This window comes from Palaemon carinicauda, chromosome 3 (genome assembly GCF_036898095.1).
Source record: "Palaemon carinicauda isolate YSFRI2023 chromosome 3, ASM3689809v2, whole genome shotgun sequence".
NCBI classification, from domain to species: Eukaryota; Metazoa; Arthropoda; class Malacostraca; order Decapoda; family Palaemonidae; genus Palaemon; species Palaemon carinicauda.
In genome coordinates, this window is record NC_090727.1 from 199,537,842 (window position 1) to 199,558,638 (window position 20,797).

General features: G+C 43.6%; 1 protein-coding gene across 5 annotated transcripts in view; it reads right to left on the reverse strand.

Annotated features, from left to right (window-relative positions):
- The window catches only part of coro (protein coronin), a 161,553-nt gene that overhangs the window by 51,847 nt on the left and 88,909 nt on the right, over window positions 1–20,797 (reverse strand). For all 5 annotated transcript variants that reach the window (XM_068371250.1, XM_068371248.1, XM_068371246.1 and 2 more), the window contains 2 exons: window positions 4,353–4,629; window positions 3,572–3,788 (listed from right to left, as the gene is read on the reverse strand). In XM_068371250.1, the coding sequence (XP_068227351.1) occupies window positions 3,572–3,788; window positions 4,353–4,629 (494 nt within the window). The remainder of the gene's footprint in view (window positions 1–3,571; window positions 3,789–4,352; window positions 4,630–20,797) is intronic.

A 20,797-nucleotide genomic window follows, 5' to 3' on the forward strand; every position in this document is an offset into this window, starting at 1 on the left:
TACTTCCATATTTGTCATTTATTCCGTCACTAAATAGCAACCAACGGTATTTATAGGAGTTGACTTACCATTTAGGAGGGTAGAAGTCTTTGCCAATCTGACTTTTTGGTTATGACCCAGGGATTCCCAATTATATTTTTAACACAATAGGTGGGAACCCTACCCCTCACTAAAACCATGTTATGCAAGGTCCGCGGCCAACTCAAGCTGCGTGTTTATGATACTAGCAATGTGATTATCAAGGTAAGAGTTCTTCCGAGTCATAGGAATCTTCAGAGGATACCAAGACATTACCAATACCTCCCTCGATAGGGTATGGGGACGTACAGTATTAACACAATACCAGGTTACACAAAGGAACAATGGTTTACCTGCAGTTAGTTGATGTCTGCTTTGCAGCGGACCCTGGGTGCTGATATCCCCCATGAAAGGGGATGAAGAAAAAAAGGAGCCACTCATTCTTAATCATTCATTCAGACATATCCTGGGTCACCAATCCCCTCAACCTCCTGCTACTTGCCCATCAAGGTGCCTGTGTAAACCAGTTGTACAGCCACCACAGGACCAATGGAAAAAATTTCGATGCTCCTGTGGGTTAGGTCTTGAAGGTAGTGGACGGTGAAGAACACCTGACAACTACAGATACCCGCTTGCAATACCTGCACCATAAGAGTAGTTTTGTTTGAACATCAGGTACATAGCAATGCCCGACATCATGTGGTCTGGGTAGACTCGGAGGAGGATCAGGATTCAGTGTCAGGTCAATGAACTTGCAAATCAGATGGTGTTCTTCATGGACCTCCTCTTGACCTTCCCCAAGCTGACGAAATGCCGACACACGTGGCGAGCTGCTGCAGTCCTTTTGAGGTAATACTTGAAACTCCTTACTGGACATAGTAACAATTGATCTGGGTCATCGGTAACAGAAGGGAGAGACTAATCTAGGTTCCACTAGCCCCAATTTTGAGATTTGGAAAAAAAAAACTCAGGGACGAAGATGAGGCTTACCTCTCCCCACCCCTTTGATTGGGCAATGTCATACGAGAGACCATGAAGTTTCGCTAACTCTTTTGGCAGAAGCCAAGGCGAGTAGGAACACCGTCTTGAAAGTGAGGTGGCGATCTGTTGCATGGCGTAATGGTTCGAACGGGGGACCCTTCAGAGACCGAAGGACCCGAACCACGTTCCATTGAGGGTCTAATTTCTGACTGGGAAGAGGTAAGTTCATAATTTCATATGAGGAGAGAAAGTTCTAGCAAAGAAGAAATATCTACTCCTTTCAGCTTAAATGCGAGACTTAAGGCTCAGCGGTAACCTTTTTCTGGCGAATATGAGAGAAGCATTTCTTCCCTTAGGTGCACAAGGAACTCTACCATTGCTGGAATAGTGGTATCAAGGGGAGAGATACCCCTTCCACAACACCAGCCACAGAAGACATCAACTTTGCCTAGTAGACTGAAGTTGACAATCTTCGCAGGTGCCCAGCCATTCGCTTCTCAACTTGCAAAAACCCTCTCCGAGTGGGGAGGTGCTGGATAGTTTTCAGGTGTGAAGTCGTAGCAAAGCTACAGCTTTGTGGAAGCTGTTGGCATTTGGTTGTCCAAGTAGATCGTGTCGTGGAGGGAGCTCTCTTGGAAGTTCCGTCAGGAGCAGCAGAAGGTCCGGAAACCATTCTGCTTGATGACATAGCAGAGCTAATGGAGTCAATGAGAGATTGACCAATGTTCTGATCTTGTCGAGTACTCTTCTCATCACACAGAACGGGGGAAACACGTAAACGTCTACATTGTCCTACCATAGTTGGAATGCATCTTGCCAGAGAGCCTTGGGATCCGGGACTGGGGAGAAGTACAGCACGAGCCTGAAATTCAGGGACGATGCGAACAGGTCCACAGTCATGGAACCCCACAAAGACCACTCGGAGCCCACCATCTGAGTTGCTCTGCACAGATGGTTGGCGGGCACATTCCTCTTGCCAGGAATGAAACGAGCTAATAGGGTCACCTAGTTGTCTTCTGCCCATCTCAGGATCACTACTGCCAGATGGAATAGGGGCTGCAAAAAAGTATCATGCTTGTTGATGCAAGCCACTACTGTGGCATTGTTGCTCATCAACACCACCGAGTGGCCCGCCAGGAACTGTTGGAACTGTTGAAGGGCCAGGATGGCAACCTTCATCTCTAAGGGATTTATGAGCTGGTACTTTTCGAACTCTGGCCATAAGCCTGAGGTCGTGTGATGCAACATGTGGGCTCCCCACCCTTTCTTGATGCATCTGAAAGTAGCATCAAGTCCGGGGGAAGGCTGAGAGGGTCGACGCCCTTTGGCAGATTCTCGTCTGCCCCCCACCACTCGAGGTCCATCCGTTCTTCTGGTCCCATGGGGATCAGAATGTCCAGAGAATCGATGGCCTATTCCAGTTGGACTTTTAGCCACCATTGGAGAGATCGTATCCTGAGGCGGCCATTGGGAACTAGACGGGCGAGGGATGATAGGTGCCCTAGGAGAGACAACCACCTCAGGGCTGGGAGTTCTTCTCGTCTGAAAAATTGTCTTGCAACCTTCAGCCTCACTACCCTGTCGTCTGATGTTTAGTCTTTCTGAAGGATGGGGTATCATACCTATGTATACCAGTCGTTAAGAGGGAAGCAGTGATGACTTCGAGGTTTACCATGATCCCCAGATCTTGGCAAAGCATTTGAAGGTTGCCTTGGTGTTGAAGAAGGGTTACCACAGAGTCTGCTAGAATCAGACAGTCGTCCAGGTAACATAGGAGACAGATGCTGATTCTGTGAGCCCAAGATGAAACTAGGGAAACACTCATGAAGACTGGAGATGCTGTGGAAAGACCGAAGCACAGCACCTTGAACCGGTGTTTCTTGTCGTCTAGTATGATTCTCAGGATAGGGATCTACCTCCACTCTCATGAAAGTGTCTCAAGGACTACCTACAAGACCAGGGCCAGGTTCTTATATTCACTTAAGAAACACTCATAACCACAAATACTGTACATGGAGAGTAAAGAAAGAGGCAGAGCACAAAGGGAAGCGTAATATAGATGGACACTAGTCGAAGCAGTGCTCGAGTAGAACAACGACCAGGGGTGAAATGATGTAAGTCTCACTAACCCCGCTACTCCTACGAAGTGCAGGTAGAATGCTGGCAAGTAGCCATACATTATTACAAGAATCCCAAGTTTTTCTTGATTTTGGTTGTAGCCAAATAACAGAGTAAAACCCTTTAAATGGCGACAGCTTGTATTCCGTAGGAGCAAACGAATTTTACCAAAGTTTATTTCATAATTTTGAAAGTAACTGTGAAACAAAAGTATCAATCTAATGTTAACCTATATTGTCAGGGTTTTAGTTATTTAAAAAAATTTAACTTCACTTTACCACCCGAAACTATTCCACAAAATAAATCTACTGGCTGGAGTGAAAATGAAAATGTGACCTTGAAATGCATCTACAGCCAACAAATTTAAATCTTTTTTGCTTTTGGTAAAAAAGCACAATAAAAGATAAGCGTGTTTACAGAACCATAGATCCCTATACTGTAGTTTAACACTTACCACAAAGATATACAATATTGGTATCTGGATCATACATAGGAAACATAACACCGTTGGAAGAGTCAAGCTCCACCATTGTAATTGGATCATCCAAGTGACCAGGAGCTCTTAAAGAATACTGACGCTCGGATCTCTTGTTGAATCCAGTTGTAAAGACTAAACCATTACGGAGGAAGATGGCTCTGGTGGCTTTGCTGCCCCCGTGTGAAGTTGCTTCCTGAAAAACATCCAAGCAAACTCAATATCATACCGATCTCTCTGCCCAAAGCAACATGATCGTAATATTATAGTTCTGACACTGAATGTCAATCAATAAACACCTGCAAATTTTGACTTAAGATTCAAATTGCACTCCAAGAAGTTATTGGGCACCTAGTGAAATGAAATGACTTTCCTAAAACAAAAGTAGTCATAAATTCTTTATATTTGAGTGCACCAGCATTATTCAACAAAAGTTAGTTTGATATTGCCATTAATTAAATTTGAGTAAACTTGCATCATTACAATTTAAGAAGTAAAAACAAAACTTTCTGTTAATGAGACACACAGCTAGTAAGAAATTGTCCAACATGACAGTAATCAAAAATACTTTGGCTTCAAGCTCCTAAATATAATTCAACAAAAATTACTTTACTATACAGAAAATTTCATTAAACTTGCTACATTCTAATTCAAAAAAATTAAAATAGGTAAAACATTCTTTATGACTGCTAGTGACCCAATTTTTAAACACAACAGAGAATATCAATCATTACAATAATTATTCTGTTTAAAGGCTCACCTCAAACACTTCGCCATTTCTAGGGTTGATAATCCTGATTTTTTTGTCTTTACAAGTTGTAAGTAAGAGAGAACCATCCCAATTAAAGCAGCACGAATAAATCATATCAGGATGGTTATTCAGAGTGATGAGGGATTCCCCACATCCTACATTCCATATGACAATGAAATTATCAGAGCCAGCTGAAAGGAGAATGTTGTTAGCCGTTGGATGCCACAAGACGATACCGACACGCCGCTGGTGGAACGCTAGATCTACAACTGACTCTGTCATGTTCCTGCAAATAAATAAGGCAGGCATTCTCAAGATTATAAATCACAAATGATATTCTGTCGAGTGCCTTCCCTATAGTATAGTGTCACATTGTGATGATTTAGTATAGACTGCCTATTTGGCTGGTCTGTGATACCAAATTGGAATGTCCTATAGAATGACACAACCTATTATAGAAAAATCTCTTGTAATATGGTTTAAACCACTTAACCATATAGGCTACAGTTTACATTAGTCTGATAATCCTCTTATGGACTCATAAATTGAAGACAATTCCTATAGATTTGTTTCAACTATTGTACCTACTACAGGGAAAAAAGAAATCACTACTTTGATGGTTAGGGATGCACAATAAATAGTTTCTACCGAAAGTTTTATTTATACAATTATTTTACTACTACCTGTCTATTTACACAATATACAAGAACCTTCCACAACAACCAAATCTTTAATGTATTCTTCACATTATACAAAATAATAAAGTTGCACTGCGACAAAAAAAATTATCTGTTGGACAAAAAAAAAATATATTAACTGATACAATTTGTTTCTAAGAACACTAACAGATTGGTATATACTTGATCAAGTTGTAATAATCATGCTCAATAATGAAGTACAATAGCAATACTGTACTAAAACCACTATATGTTTTCAAAAAACTAAAAACTACAATTTTTGTCTAATACTGATGAAAAACATATAAACTTTATGGCATCTTGAATATAACTAAAGCAACAACTGTTACAATGACTCCCACCTAAACGTTGGAATGATTTAGCAGTATATTGGAAAAAAAATAAATCGCTATTCATCTGATATGTGAAAAACATAGGCATAAAGACACTATAACGTTATCCTGACACATTTAAATGAAATATGTATGGTATAATATACAGTAGTTGGCTCCATGAATTTCAGTACACACTTTCTATCAAGTGACATCCAGCAACTTCACAATACTGTATAACAGGTGGTATCATTGTGTGACAAAGCTTTCAAACCAAATGACAAAATAAGTGACATTAGTATTCAATGGACAATGTATTATGAAATATTATTGACATGGTGATGGGAATAAAAATCTCCTTAGATTACCAGGATGTATACAGTACCAAGATTTCTAGAGCCAACCATACAATGAAGAACTTTTCCCTTGTAGAAGTTGGCCTTCACTACATGCATGTTTAGGTTTGACTGTTAGGAATAAGAGAAAATCACTACAGAGGATGGAGGATAATTGAACTTGAGAGAATGCAGTAACCATGAAGCAGCAAATTTAATGTATAGTATGTGCACTTTACACGTAAATTGCCGACAGCCAAAACAATTAAAAAGATCTCAAAAACAAAAAAATACGATGGATATGACAATCTTGACATGCTGCCAGGACTTAACCCACGATAGATTGCTACTCTTGAAGGAGGCAAAAGGACATCTACAAATAGGACTTAATAATCAAAGCAACTTCAAGTTCTTCTCTCATACTTACGTGATCATGCCTTTCCAATGAAGCAAAAGCAAAGAAAAATTAAATTTTCAAAAGACTTAGAGGCTTTCTAAAGGTCATAATTTCTTTTAGGATGGCAACGTTAAACATTTTCCATAACTGTTAATGGCTAGAGAATGGACAATACCTAGTGCTCAACTGTCTCAATGCTACATCTATGTACAGTACATACCTTGTTCTAACCATATAATTTAAACTTGAAGCAGACATCTGAGATTATATCTAATAATATGCACTAATTTCTAGTCATATCTCTATTCTCATAGAGATTACCTGAGAAATTGTTCTTGAATAAGAGTGAAAATTTCAGCTGGATAAAGTTGGAGGAGCTGGACAGTTAAGTAAGATAAAACCAAAGAAAACATAAAAATCAGGCATGAAAAGAAATAAAAGTAACAGGGAGAGGAAGAATGCAAGTGGGTCCTGTGTTTGTTTTGAAAATGTTATGAATTGGATTTATGAGTTTGGCTTATCAAGCTCAGCGCTAGGGCCTGGGAGGCTATTCAGAACTTTGCTAGGGATTAAAAAGACAATTCTGTAAAAGAGAATTTAAGCAACACCTAAGCAGAGCACCGATGGCACTAACCACCCATATGGGGTAAATACACCAAGAGACCAATTTAAAAGTAAAAAAAAAACAACAGGGCTAAAAGTGCACTAGAAAGAAAGGTCACACAAGGCTCATGTAAGTGGTAACACCTTCAAAGAATTAAACCTTTATAAAAAAAAAAAGTGATGTCCAGTAAATTTCCTTTAACTATAAAACTTATCTACTAACATCTAAAGAAATTCAAAATAGATAGAGATACAAACAGGAAGCCATTAGCAGAACAAAAGAAACTTCCCATAAGAAAAGCCAGGAATGACTGGAGAGAATAGACAGGAAAGCCAGATGCAACTGACAAAGCTATGAATTCTGGGAGTGGCTGTGGTGTAAGAATTCCTGACAGAATTATTATTGAAATATCTGCTGGTGCACAGAAGCAGCAGCATATACCCATTAAAGAGAGAGATGGATCTGTTATAGCAACAGAAGATGATGAAGGCAACTTTGGATGGGACACTTTAGTGAGGTCATGAATAGGAGATTTGAAAGGAATAATTTGATCAATATACCTGAAGCTAAGGAAAACCTTAATGTGCCCATGAATGAATTCAGTGCTTGAAGTCTAAGCTATCATTAAAAACTAAAGAGATGGAAAGCACCTGAATATAATGGAATAACTGTTGAGAATATATTGGCCAAAAATGAAGTGAATCCCGGAACACTTACAAGATTATTTTGAAGAATGTGGCGTGAAGATACAAGACTTGATGAATGGGAGCTAAGTGTGTTAGTGAAAAGGGCAAAAAAGGGAGATCTGACAGATTGCAATAATTATAGAGGCATGACACTTACGTCAATTGCCATATAAATATACAGTATGCTCATTCTAAAGAGAAAGATTTATGAAAAGCTGAGAGATGAACCAGCAGGATTCATAAAAGGTGGAAGTTGTACTGACCAAATTTTCATTTAGAGACATGTGGTACAGCAATGTGTAGAATATAGAAATCCACTTTTGATGGTATTTGTAGGCTATAAAAAAGCCTTAGATAGTGTGCACCGGACAACTTTCTGGCGAGTCCTGCGTTATTATGTTCCTCTTAAATATGTAAATTTGATCAAGTCTATTCATAAGCATAGCAAGTGCAAAGTTGATGTGTTATCACTTATGTTATTTATCCTCCTCTTGGATTTTATAATGCATAAAACAGTTGGGGATGGTGGAGAAGGATTGGACTGGATTGGTAACACAAAATTAACTGACCTAGATTATGCTGATGACACCGTCCTTATCAGCAGAACACCACAGGACTTACAAAGCTTTCTTACCAGAATGCATAAAATATCACGAGCTAGGGCTCAAGATAAACAGAAGAGAGATGATGAGAATAGAATTTGCAATGGAAGATGAAATATCATTGGAGAGCGAATGAAGAATTTTAAATGATGGAATTGTGAAGGGAAGGTAAAGAATAGATAGTTAGGAGTGAGTGTAAAGAGAGTTCTGCATGAGAAAGTAATTGTACCAGTCATGATGTATGGATCGGAGTTGTGGGGAATGAAATTGACAGACAAATTAAATGTGATACGAGATAAAGTGTCTAAGGAGTATAGTTGGTATAGGACTAGGAAAGAAGTATTTTAGCAAGAGTGAGAATGGGTGTGAAGAATGAATTAGCAGCTATAGTGGATGTGACTATGTTGAGGTGGTTTGACCATGTAGAGAGGATGGAAAATGATCGTCTGGTGCAGAACGTGATGACTGCAAGAGTTGATGGGAGAAGTGCCAAGGTTTGGGTGGATGGATGGAGTGAAGAAACTCCAAGGTGACAGGAAGTTAGATGTGAGGCAAGAGAATGCTAGGAACAGAAATGAATGGTGAGCAATTGTGACACTTTATGGTGACCGCTTTGAGGTAGTGGCTATAGAGGGGAGTCAGCATATGATGCTTCATTTGTGGTGGAAGATTGGTGGAGGGTGGGCTGTGGTACCCTAGCAGTACCAACCAAACTCAGCAGTCTCTCTAGTCAGGCATGAAGGAACAAAGCGGAAAAATCTCCTATATTCTTTTAAGATGTCAACTACTCCCTAAACTGGGCAGAAGTGCCATGATAGGTAGATAGATACATAGGCTTTTGACTTTGAGTGCTTTTATAGCCCTGTAAAAATACATGATCTAATGCTGTCAAACAAGCAGCAAATCATTTAAGTAGTTGCTATGGATAGAGGAAAGCAGTAACCAGTAGGAAGGTCCATAAATGAAAGTTGGAAATAGTAATAATGAAGACCTATATAGGATGGAAATTTAGACAGAAAAAGCACAACGGGAAAAAGCGATGAGAACTCATTACACATCAAACACTATAAAGGGAAAAGAAAAGATAACTACTGTACTGGTATATCATTAAGGATGATAAAAGTTTTGTAAGAGGTTCTTTAGATAATGTCATAAATATGTTAACTGTTTAGCTATTTAATAAGAGAAGCGCGCTAACCTTATTCAATAAATAATAATTAAAATTACTTAAAAATTAACAAACATGTAATATGGAATTTTCATCATAAAATTAATTTTTAAATATACTTACCTGGTAGTTACATATATATAGCTTAAATCCTGCGTTGCGCGCGACGAAATGCGGGATTTAAGCTATATATATATGTAACTACCAGGGAAGTTACATATTTAAAAATGTTAAATTTTAATATTCAAAGGAGTCTTACATCTAAATTTTCTAAATATTGTTTAATGAAATTAAGAGTCATACAAGGTTTCAGTAGCCAACTCCCATTGCGGGGCAGCACAAACTTGAGGATAGCTCAGTCTGATAGCTTTAATTAGTTTGAAACCTTACCATTCTTGTGAGATAGAGATGGGGGTTTGGGGGGTACACAGGTCTACCTGCTGCATCCTCAGTACCATTTCCTGATCTTCCCTGATCCTAACTTAAGGAGAGAGGAGCCTTGCATACTGATCATATGATAATGTCCAGTTGGACAAAGAAGTCAGTATGGATAACCAGTCTTAAAGAATGATTGTATATCAGTTATTAAATCATTTGAATGTCAACCCCTCATCAAATGATTTGGTATTAAGGCCTAATCCCTCTTTTTTTCAAAGTTACTTAACTTAACTCAGCACAAGAACTATACAAAATGACAAATTTGGATGTCAATTGTATTTTTCCTAACTATAAAAACCTTTACATAAGAGATAATTCAATGCAACCTGGTTCGGCCATACAAACTTCTAACTCAAGATATTAATGACCCTCCGCTAGTTAGCAGGGATAAACCAGCTGACCTGCTCAAACACTCACCCAACAACTGAGGTCACTTTAGATTGTGCAGTAGGTAGGACTTCTATGGGGAAGGTGATGGCGGGACAAGTATGTGTAAAGAACTAAGGTTTTTATAGTTAGGAAAAACAAACTAATTCCAAATTTGTTATCTGGTCCTGCACAATTACAAACCCTAGGTCTTTATGTAGGAGAATCACCCTAAGGTGGATGGAAGTTCTCTTTCAACTAGCTGAAGAACTTTTCCCCAGAATACAAATCAAAGCTCAATAGAACGTGGGAAGAGTATCTTGACAAATAGTGAACCATTGGCCCTTCAATGTGAAAGGGTTGACGGAAACTCGCACTGTGACTTTATCAAGTATAAAAAGTGAGTTGACACTCATGACCCCTGAGACCCAGCCATGACCCAACTCCCCCTCGCAAGGAAGTTGGATACATAAAATACACAAGTGCCATTCAAGGCAACTAAATGGAAAGATAGGATTTACCTGCAATTGGATGGAGGTCAGCTTGCAGAGTCTACAAATGCTGCTTCCCAAGAGAAGGAAAGATGAAGAGAGAGAAAACCAGTCATTCCTTAACTTTCATACCAGACAAACAAAGCTGTAACTTCTGCCCTTGACTGACTGCTAGGATCCTGTGGGTTATGTCTTGCAGGTAGTGCTCAGTGAAGGAGGTTTGCTTTTCCATAGGCTCCCTTAGAGCACCTGAGAAACACAGATGTTTCTTTTGAACACCTGGGCCATAAATATGACCTTAACATCATGAACTCTGGGGCGTTTGTCCTGTTGGGCAGGGTAATGAATGAGTGTACAGTCAATGACCTGCCAAATCCAAGAGAAGGGGGTGTTTTCCGTGATTCTCCTCTTGACCTTGACCGTACTGACAAGCAACCACTTGATCTGAGGGCTAGCTCCTCTTGAGCACTCGAGATAATACCTCAAAACTCTTAAAGGACATAGTAACAGCCGATCAGGATTGTTAGTTACTTCACAAAGACTTAAAAATCTGGAAAGGTTCGCTACAGCCGGATTTCGAGTCTTCGCAATAAACTCAGGGATGAAGCCAAGTGTAACTTGCTCCTATCCCCTTGAATGGGCGAAGTCATACAAGAGACCATGCAACTTGCTGATCACCTTTGCAGAGACCAAGGTGAGAAAGAAAACCATTTTAAGAGGCAAGTCTAGATCTGATGATCAGCTCTACGGTTCATACTTTCAAGTAATACAGCATTTAGACTATGTTCCATGGAGGTGGTCTCACTTCCAACTGAGGGCCAGTTAGCTCAAAACTCTGTATGAACATGTAAAATTCCATTGAGGAGGAAATATCAACCCCTTTCAGTCTAAAGTCTTGGCTTAAGGCTGAGTGACAGCCTCTCACAGCTGAAATTGAGTATATTTTTTTTCTCTCAAAGGTATAACAAAAACTCGGCAATCAGAGGTATAGTTGTTCAAAGGGGAGAGAGACCAGTTGCACAACAATAACCACGTAAGATTATCCACTTTTCCCGAAAGACATCAAAAGAAGACCTCCAGACATATTTCAAAACTGGGTGCAAAAATCTTCTGTTAGAGAGGAGATGCTGGATAACTTCCAGGCGTGAAGTCATAGGGACGCAACTACCTTGTGGAAGATCTCAACATGTGGTTGACTAAGAAAGTTATGTACATCAGGAAGCTCCTTTAGAACCTCTACCAGCAGAGTTACAATGTGTGGGTACCATTCTCCATGCTGCCACAGTAGAGCTGTCAAAGTCATAAAAAGATAATGTGACAATCTCGCCTTGTTTAGTCTCTTCATCAGGTGAAAGTGGAGTTATGCAGACAGTGTTAAATTGTCCCAAAGGTGTTGAAGGGTATCCAGGAAGACTGCCTGTAGGTCTGGTACAGATGAGCAGTACACCGGAAGCTTCCGGTTGAGAGACGTAGTAAACAGGTCTATTAGTGGCGAACCACATAAAGTAGGACTTTGTTGGCTATTCAGGGATGTAATGACCATTCCGAACCAACTAAGCAAGTCTTCCTACTCAACTTGTTCGCCAGAAAGTTGTTCACGCCTTGAATGAACCAGGCTGAGAGGGTTATCAGATTGTCTTCCAGCAATCACAGAATCTTGACAGTTAGATGGCATAGCTGCTGTGAAAAATTACTTTGTTCATTTAGATATGCAATCACCGTTGCGTTGTCGCTCATCAACACTATGGAGTGGCCTGAAAGGAGTTTGGAAGTGTTGAAGGGCTAGGAAGGCTGCCTTCAATTCCAGGCTTATGTGGCATTGCCGATCGAAATAGGACCACAGCACGAGTGCCATGTGCTATAACAGGTGAGCTCCCAACCCTTCCTTTAATGCATCCATGAAGAACATGAAGTCCAGGGAAGGAGGAAGAAGATCTACTCCTTTGAAAAGGGTGAAATCTAAGATCCACCAACTTGAGTCATTCTTCGACTGACCATACCGGAATAAGCGAGTCAAAAAGAGTCCCTGATCTAAGCCCGAAAGGTCTTCAGCTGCCACTAGAGTGGCCGAATGTGATGGGGCCATTGGAAACTATATTTTCTAAGGATGTCAGATAGCCCAGTAGGCATTACCACAGGTGGGCTTGTAGCGAACCTTGCATTAGAATAGGGATGAGCCACTTCCTTGAATACCTCGATGCTGCTCTACTATAGGAAAATTTTTCCTGGTCGGGTGTATCTGCATACCAAGATATACCAGATTTTGTGTTAGTTGCAGTGAGGACTTCTCGAAGCTTACCACGAACCCCAGGTCAAGGCGAAATTAGAGAAGGCTGTCTGGAAGGAAAAGGTTCTCAACCGAGTCTGATAGGATCAACCAGTTGTCTAAGTAACAAAGGAGATGAATGCCCTTAGCATGGGCCCAGGTTGAATCCAGAGTGGTCACTCTCGTAAACACCTGAAAGGCTGTTGACTAGCTGAAGCACAGCACCAGAACTGATTTAGTTAGCCCTCGTTTTTCACGAGGGAAAGGTAACAGAGAAAGGTGCAAAAAGCACAAAATCATGAATGCTTGTTGCCCTAGGGTGGGATAACTCCTAACCTAACCTAATAAATAACTGAACTGCCATTGCCTTAGCTCGAATAATTAACCCACTAAGTACTGACTAATATTGGTTTTTACTTGATTTCACAGTACTGTATAGTTGTTCTTATCTAGTACTGCAATACTGTATAACAATCGCCGATACTGTAGTGTATATTAATGTAATATACTATCACGACAGAAAAGCTTAACTGTACTGTAAGTGTTTGCAGTTTTTGTTTGGAAGACGACTCACCGCACACACAGCCTACATTTACAATAAACAACATTAATGTAATTCTGTACTGTACAATATGTATGCAGTACAATTGAAGATTAAGTAAGTGTACTGTATATATAACCTTTTTCATACAAAGTTCTACACAGCAATTTTGAAAAATGGCGCAATTCCAGGCGGTCGTCTCTTGCACAGTAATCCGACATCTACAGTACCCTGGTAATAATATTTATCCCATCTTCTACTTCAATGGGTTAAAAGCTTGGAATATAATAAGCAAGTATCGTTAATAACATTATAATCCCTGCGTAAAGGCAAAATGCCACAATAAAAAGCAAACTAAAAACAGCTATTTTGGTTGTATTTCAATTACAACAGACAAAGTCCGTCAAGGGAAGAGAAAGTGTTACAGCAGAAAGTCCCGAGGGAGTCGAAGATCACGGGAAGGAAAAGCAAAAGAAATAAGTCAGAGATAGAAATAGAATATAGTATTAGCTAAGTAAAAGAGAGCTAATAAATAGGCTTAAGCCAAAGAAATAGAAATAGAATATACTATTATCTAAGTAAAAGAGAGCTAATGAATAAATGAATTAAAGAATGACAGTCAAGAGATAGAAAAAAGAAAAAAATAAAAGATTACAACGTGAAAGATTGTTTCTGTTGGGTGTGGGGGAAGGTGGCTATTCCGGGATACCCGTTGGGGGGAGATAGCAAGAAGTGCGGCCAGGAGAGGCAAAAATGTTCTGGAAAATTATTTGGTAAGGAAAATTATGAGAAAAACACAAGAAAAAAAAAACGGTTAAAAATTAGGAAAACAAGGGAAAAAATCGAACGATAGCGCCAAGAGAAGTGAATGAATAGTTACACGAATAAAAGGAGCAAAGCGTGAGGCAAAAAAACAGTGGACAAAGCATTATGAAACAGAGGAGTAGATTGCATAAGTCGGTTGTTTTTAACCATCATTATTGAATTTTTAAGTAAGAGATCGCAAAGAGGAATTGTTGATGGGCACCATAGTGAGTATAGGAATGTGATATCTGGTGTTCTTCAAGGTAGAGTTCTTGGCCCATTACTTTTCATACTATATACACGACATGTGGTTTAGCCTAGAAAACAAGCTTGTTGCATATGCAGATGATGCTACTCTCTTTACATCAATTCCATCTCTTGAATGTAGTTCTGGGGTTGCTGAATCCCTTAATAGAGATCTAGCTACAATTAGTGCATGGTGCAAATTATGGGGTATGAAGTTGAATCCTAACAAAACTCAAAGTATGATTGAAAGTAGGTCAAGGACAGTGGCTCCTCAACATCCGGATCCCAGCATTGATAATGCTTCTTTAAATTTGTATGATTTAAAATCTTAGGTGTGATTCTCGACAGCAAATTTACTTTTAAGAAACACATCAGGTCTGTGTCTTCTTCAATTGTACAAAAAATTGGTTTATTGAGAAAAAGTCTTAAGATTTTCAGCGATAAATCTATTCTGCGCACCAGCCACCCGTTGAGATACTACAGCTAGTGTGCTATAGGGTCCTTTGACTGGCCAGACACTACTACATTGAATCCTTCTCTCTGGTTACTGTTCCTTTTTCCTTTGCCTACACATACACCGGATAGTCTGGCCTATTCTTTACATATTCTCCTCTGTCCTCATACACCTGACAACACTGAGATTACCAAACAATTCTTCTTAACCCAAGGAATTAACTGCTGCACTGTAATTGTTAAGTTGCTACTTTCCTCTTGAGAAGGGTATAAGAGACTCCCTAAGCTTTGGTCAGCAACACTTATAAGAGAAGGGCACTCCAAAATCAAACCATTGTCCTCTAGTCTTGGGTAGTGCCATAGCATCTGTACCATGGTCTTCTATCTTGGGCTAGAGTCCTCTTGCTTGAGGGTACACTTAGCTACACTATTCTTTTTTATTTCTCTTCCTCTTGTTCTGTTAAAGTTTTTATAGTTTATATAGGAAATATCAAAAATTTTAAGTAATTTTTATTTTTCCTAACATACTTACCGAGAACTACTTTCTTAGGAGTTACCTGTGATCTCCTCTCTACCGACCAGAGTTTTGTGTAGTATACCCTACACCCGTTTTCTATGGAGGGCTAACCCGGGAGTAAGAGAACGTGCCCCGAGGGTAGCCTTGAGCTAGGTCGGCGTCAGCTTGGGTCCCGTTAGCCAGTAAGTTCCTCGGATGTTGCAACAAGTCCCTGCAAGGGCAGAAAGGCACTCGGGGAAGGTAGGGAGGGCCATTACCCGAAAGTAGTTCTTGGTAAGTATGTTAGGAAAAATAAAAATTACTTAAAATTTTTGATTTGTTCCAACACAAATACTTACCTCGAACTACTTTCTTAGGAGACTTACACTTTAGGAGGTGGGAGTGGCTTCCTGACCTTCAGACCCAGCAAAGCGGTCGCCAAGTATCCTAGATATGAACTAGGTTCTTAAAAACTGGGAACGAACGGTAGGGTAAACTACACAAAGAGCTCACGTTAGTGTCTAATTACTCACCCTTTGAAAAATCTTCTGATGTTGAGTCCAGTAACAAAGATGCAGAGACGTGTTCTTCATTGGTTACATAAGTGTGGTTATCTCCGATAGGGATAGGAAACGGGGATTAGGGTGAAAAGGAACGAACCTGTGTCTCCTGGTTTTGCTATCCACGATTGTGCCTGGGGCTTCACCGTTAAATCACTTGGAGCGCGGAGATGACTGTCCCAATGGAGGACCCATCTAAGGACCTTCTTGAGTAATCCTTGAGGTAATGGGCAGTAAAGGTCGACTGGTTCGACCAGGTGCCCGCCCGAAGGATCTGGCCCACTGCCATGTTCTTCTCAAAGGCTAATGAAGTGCTCAGACCTCTGATGTCATGGGGCTTGGGAGTACCTGGCACAGCTAGTCCCTCCTCCTTGTAGGCCCTGGCAATAACTTGTCTCAACCAAAAGGATATGGTATTTTTCGATACCTGCTGCTTTGTAACACCTGTGGAGACGAAAAGGCTCTTGATGCCCGGCCGGAGATGTGCAGTCCTCTCAAGGCATTTCCTAATGGCACGGACAGGGCATAACCTCAAATCCTCAGGATTCCCAGTCCTAGGAATAGCTGGCAGAGAGAACCCCTCGAATTTAGGATCCCAGACTGCTGGGTTCTGGGTTTTCACCACGAACGAAGGGACGAACTTGAGAGAGATCTCTCTCCACCCCTTCGAATGAGAGACGTCATAAGACAGCCCATGGATCTCACCTACCCTTTTCGCAGAGGCCAAGGCCAACAAAAAGACCGTCTTGAGAGTGAGATCCCTGTCTACAATATCCTTCATTGGTTCGAAGGGGGGGCTACTTAACATCTTCAGGACCCTAGCCAAGTCCCACTGAGGCACCCTAACAGTTTGAGGGGAGCAGGACTGTTCAAAACTCCTGATAAGCATAGAGATGTGTCTAGAGGAGCCCAGGTCGATGCCCTTCAGAAGGAAGACTTGACCCAAGGCTGCTCGTACTCCTTTTATAGCTGGGATTGACATCCCTATCTCGTCTCTGAGATATACTAGAAAGTCTGCGATATCTGGGACTGAGGCTTTGAGGGGTTTGATGCTCTTCGAAGCGCACCACTTCGTGAAAGAGGCCCATTTCGCTTGGTAGACCGCTGCCGACGACCTTCTCAGGTATCGCGACATCTTCTTAGCCGTTCCTGACGAATATCCTTCCTTCCTCAGGAGGCGCTCGATAGTCTCCAGGCGTGAAGGCGTAGAGACTGTGGGTTGTTGTGGAACCTGAGAAAGTGTGGCTGTTGTAGAAGATCTGGCCTGTCGGGGAGTGGCCACGGAGGATGGCTTGCCAGGTCCTTTAGGTCTGCGAACCACTCTCTCCGGCCACCAGGGCGCTACCAAAGTTATCCTTAAGTTCCGGGCAGCCCTTACTCTGTTGAGCACTTGCCTGATCAACGTGAAGGGGGGAAAAGCGTACACGTCTAGGTTGTCCCACTTGTGCTGAAAGGCATCCTCCAAGGCTGCCTTGGGGTCTGGGACAGGAGAACAATACACGGGGAGTTGTGCGTTCAGCTTGGTCGCAAAGAGGTCCATCACCGGGGAACCCCACCGTTGAATGATGAGCCTGGCTACTTCTGGGAGGAGGGACCACTCTGTTCCTACTATCTGACCCATCCTGCTGAGACCGTCGGCTAGGACGTTCTTCTTCCCGGGGATGAACCTTGCCAATAACACTATCTGGTTCGCCTCCGCCCAATCCAGGATCTCTAGGGCGAGATCGCACAACTCCCTTGATTTTAGGCCTCCTTGCTTCTTTATGTACGCTACCACTGTGGCGTTGTCGCACATCAACGCCACAGTGTTTCCCCTTAGAAGATCGATGAAGTGCAGGCAAGCTTTTTGGACTGCCTTCAACTCTAGGACATTGATGTGAAGGCCTTTCTCCCCGTCCATCCAGGTTCCTCTCGCCGTCTCGTTGAGGAGTTGGGCTCCCCATCCCTGGTTGGAGGCGTCTGTGAATAGGAGCATCTCGGGAGGCTCGGTCACGAAGGGCATCCCCTTGAGCGTGTTCGACCGGCAATGCCACCATTCCAGGGAGGGTATTGTGTTTGGCAGGACTGGAATTAATTTCTGGGGCGAGTCCAGTTGGTTCCAGAAGTTCTTCAGGTTCCATTGGATGGCCCTGAGCCTGAGTCTCCCCTGGGGAACCAGTTTCTCCAATGACACCAAATGACCTATTAGCCTTTGCCAGTCCTTCGCCCTCCTGGGTTGCCCCGACAGGAAAGGGAAAAGGATCTTCATTAGATTGCTTACCCGCTCCTCTGACGGAAAAGCTTTCACTAGTAGGGAATCCAGTGTCATCCCCAAATAGGTCATTCTGGTGGAGGGAGATAGGTTCGATTTTTCTGGGTTGATCATGATACCCAGACCCTTGCAAAACTGGAGAAGTTTTATACCCTGCTCCTTCAAAACGCCCTCTGAGGAGGAAAGAAGCAACCAGTCGTCCAGGTACCGGATGAGGCGAATACCTCGCTCGTGAGCCCACACCGAGACTGTCGTGAAGACTCTCGTGAATACCTGGGGAGCTGTCGACAACCCGAAACAGAGGGTCTTGAATTGCAGGATCTGGGTACCCCATTTCACCCGGAGAAACTTCCGGCTTGAGGGGTGGACCGGGATTTGGAAGTATGCGTCCTTGAGGTCTATGGTCATCATGTAGTCTTTCTCCCTCAAGGACAGCAAGACCGACTTCGGAGTGTCCATTTTGAAATCTGTCTTTCGCACAAACTTGTTGAGAGCTGACAGGTCTATCACCGGTCTCCACCCCCCCGTCGCCTTTTCTACCAGGAACAGTCGGCTGTAGAAACCTGGTCCTGGGTGCAGGACCTCCTCCATGGCGCCCTTCTCCAACATCGTGGACACCTCTTCTTGAAGGGCCGCCCTCTTCAACGGGTCCTTGGGTGCCAGCCACTCCGACAGGCTGGCCGGAATTAAAGGCGGGGGTTCCGTTAAGAACGGTAGCCTGTACCCCTCCTTCAGTACGGATACTGTCCAGGGCTCTGCTCCGTGAGCCTTCCATGCTTGCCAATGTAGTCTGAGGCATCCCCCAACCTGAGGCTTGGGCAGGAGTAGGGGGCCTCCCACTCTACCTCCTCCTGGAGGAGCGGCCTGGAGGCAGAATACCCTGTTCTAAACGAGGCAGACGCTGCTGGAGCTCCTCTACGGGGGGGCTGTGGCGCTGAAGCCCACGAGGAAGAAGGGGCTTCTCTCCTCGTCAGGTTAGGCGGGGCCTGAGAAGTAGAGGGCCCGTCTGATGCTGATCTCTTGTAGGAGGGCCTCCTTACCGGTTGAGGCCTGGGAGCGTTCACTTCCTTTCGTTTAGCCACCTTCTCCATAATCTCTTCTAGCTCTTTCAAGGGGAACAAGGAGTCACCCCACACAGGAAGGCTCCTCATGGCCCTCGCCTCCCTGTCTGGGACCTTCCGGGAAAGCTTCGCCAGAATAGTGTCCCTTTTGCGAAGAACTCAATTCGCTGAAAGGGCAAGGGACTGATACGTAAGGAACTTCAGGGTCTTGCCCCCGGAGATGATAAGCTCCCTCAGGAGGTTTTGCTGCTCCGGGTCCGTTAAGTCATATGTGGCTTGAACACCTACCAGTGTGGAAGCCCACCAGTCCAACCAAGAGGAGACGTGCACCAAGTCTTTCGACATCTCCTCCATCATCGCAGCCTCCGACTGCGAAAAGCAAATCGGGGCTGAAGAGGCTCTGTCCTCCGGGGCACCCTGTCCCAGGACTTCGAGGGCAGGCTCCACTTTGCAGGCTCCCGGTCGTTGTCCCTCTGGCACATAGAACCTACTCTGTGTCTTGAGCCCTTGGAGCAACTTCGAGGAGCTCTGCGTTTTGGGAGCTTCGGCATTGCCTGCCACAACTCTATCAACATGAGCCCGTCCCAGGACGAGATCTCGGGCCACAAGCAGGGCCAGGGAGGTTTTCTGTTGGACGGGTGCCTGCATCAAGCGGGTCAGGCTGGACCTCCAGTAGTCCTCGTCGGTTGGGACCGGTTCCTCAATCCGATGATGCCTTCGAATCAGGCCTATAACCTTCCGATACGCCGAGTCCTCGGTCGGGGAACCTTCTCTACTGTCAGCAGTACCTTCCGCCTGATCCCGAGGAGCCGGGTCACCGGGCACTCCCACCGGGCGCTTAGGTTCTGGAACAACAGGCACTCCCCTGTGGACCACCACCGGTCTTCCCCGGCGGGAACCTCCGCACCAGGTTCGGGTGTCAGAACTGTCATCGCCGTGCCGGCGAGGACTACCGTTCGTGTATTCTCTCTGGGGGACGAGGACGCGGATCCCGTGGGCTGACCCAACAGAGGGAACCGTTCCTTTAAGTCTGAGGGCCGAACCAGCTGTGCTGTTTCGGCCAGGCTGCCCGTACGGAAGCACGGTTCCCCCGCTGGGCGGGGTGAACCGGAAGCTTCGCGGCCTTCTCGCATTTCTCCCTGCGAGGGTCATATCTGCGTCTGGAGGATGGCCTTCGCGGCGAGAAATCCCTGGACTGCCGGTCCGGGGAACGCTGCAACTCAGACTTACGGGGAACGAAGACCCAATCACCATCGGGGGACCTACTCCTGTACTTCCTCCGTGGAGACTGGGACCGTTTTCTACTGTACCTCGAACGGGATCTTGAGCGGGAACGCCTGCTCCTGGACCGCTCCCTCCGTCGCCGATGTCTCCTCCTCGTTTCCTCTACTGAAGAGAACGAAGCCCCACCATCTGAAGAGCCCGACGAAACTGTACCACCCGAACGACGGGCAGAAGCGGGGGCTACGGAGGGCTTCGCGACCTGCTGCGTACCAGAGGTCGAGGGTTGTAGGAAGGTCTCTGGAACCGCCGTCAGAGGAGCTGGAAAAGAGGTTTGGCGCACTACACTAGGGAACCAGGTATCCAGCCCCTCTTCCATCCGCATTGGGGACCTACCTGGCGTTTTAGGGAGCCTCCACCCGAAGGGCTCACTTACCGTGGAGTCCAACTTACCCTGGG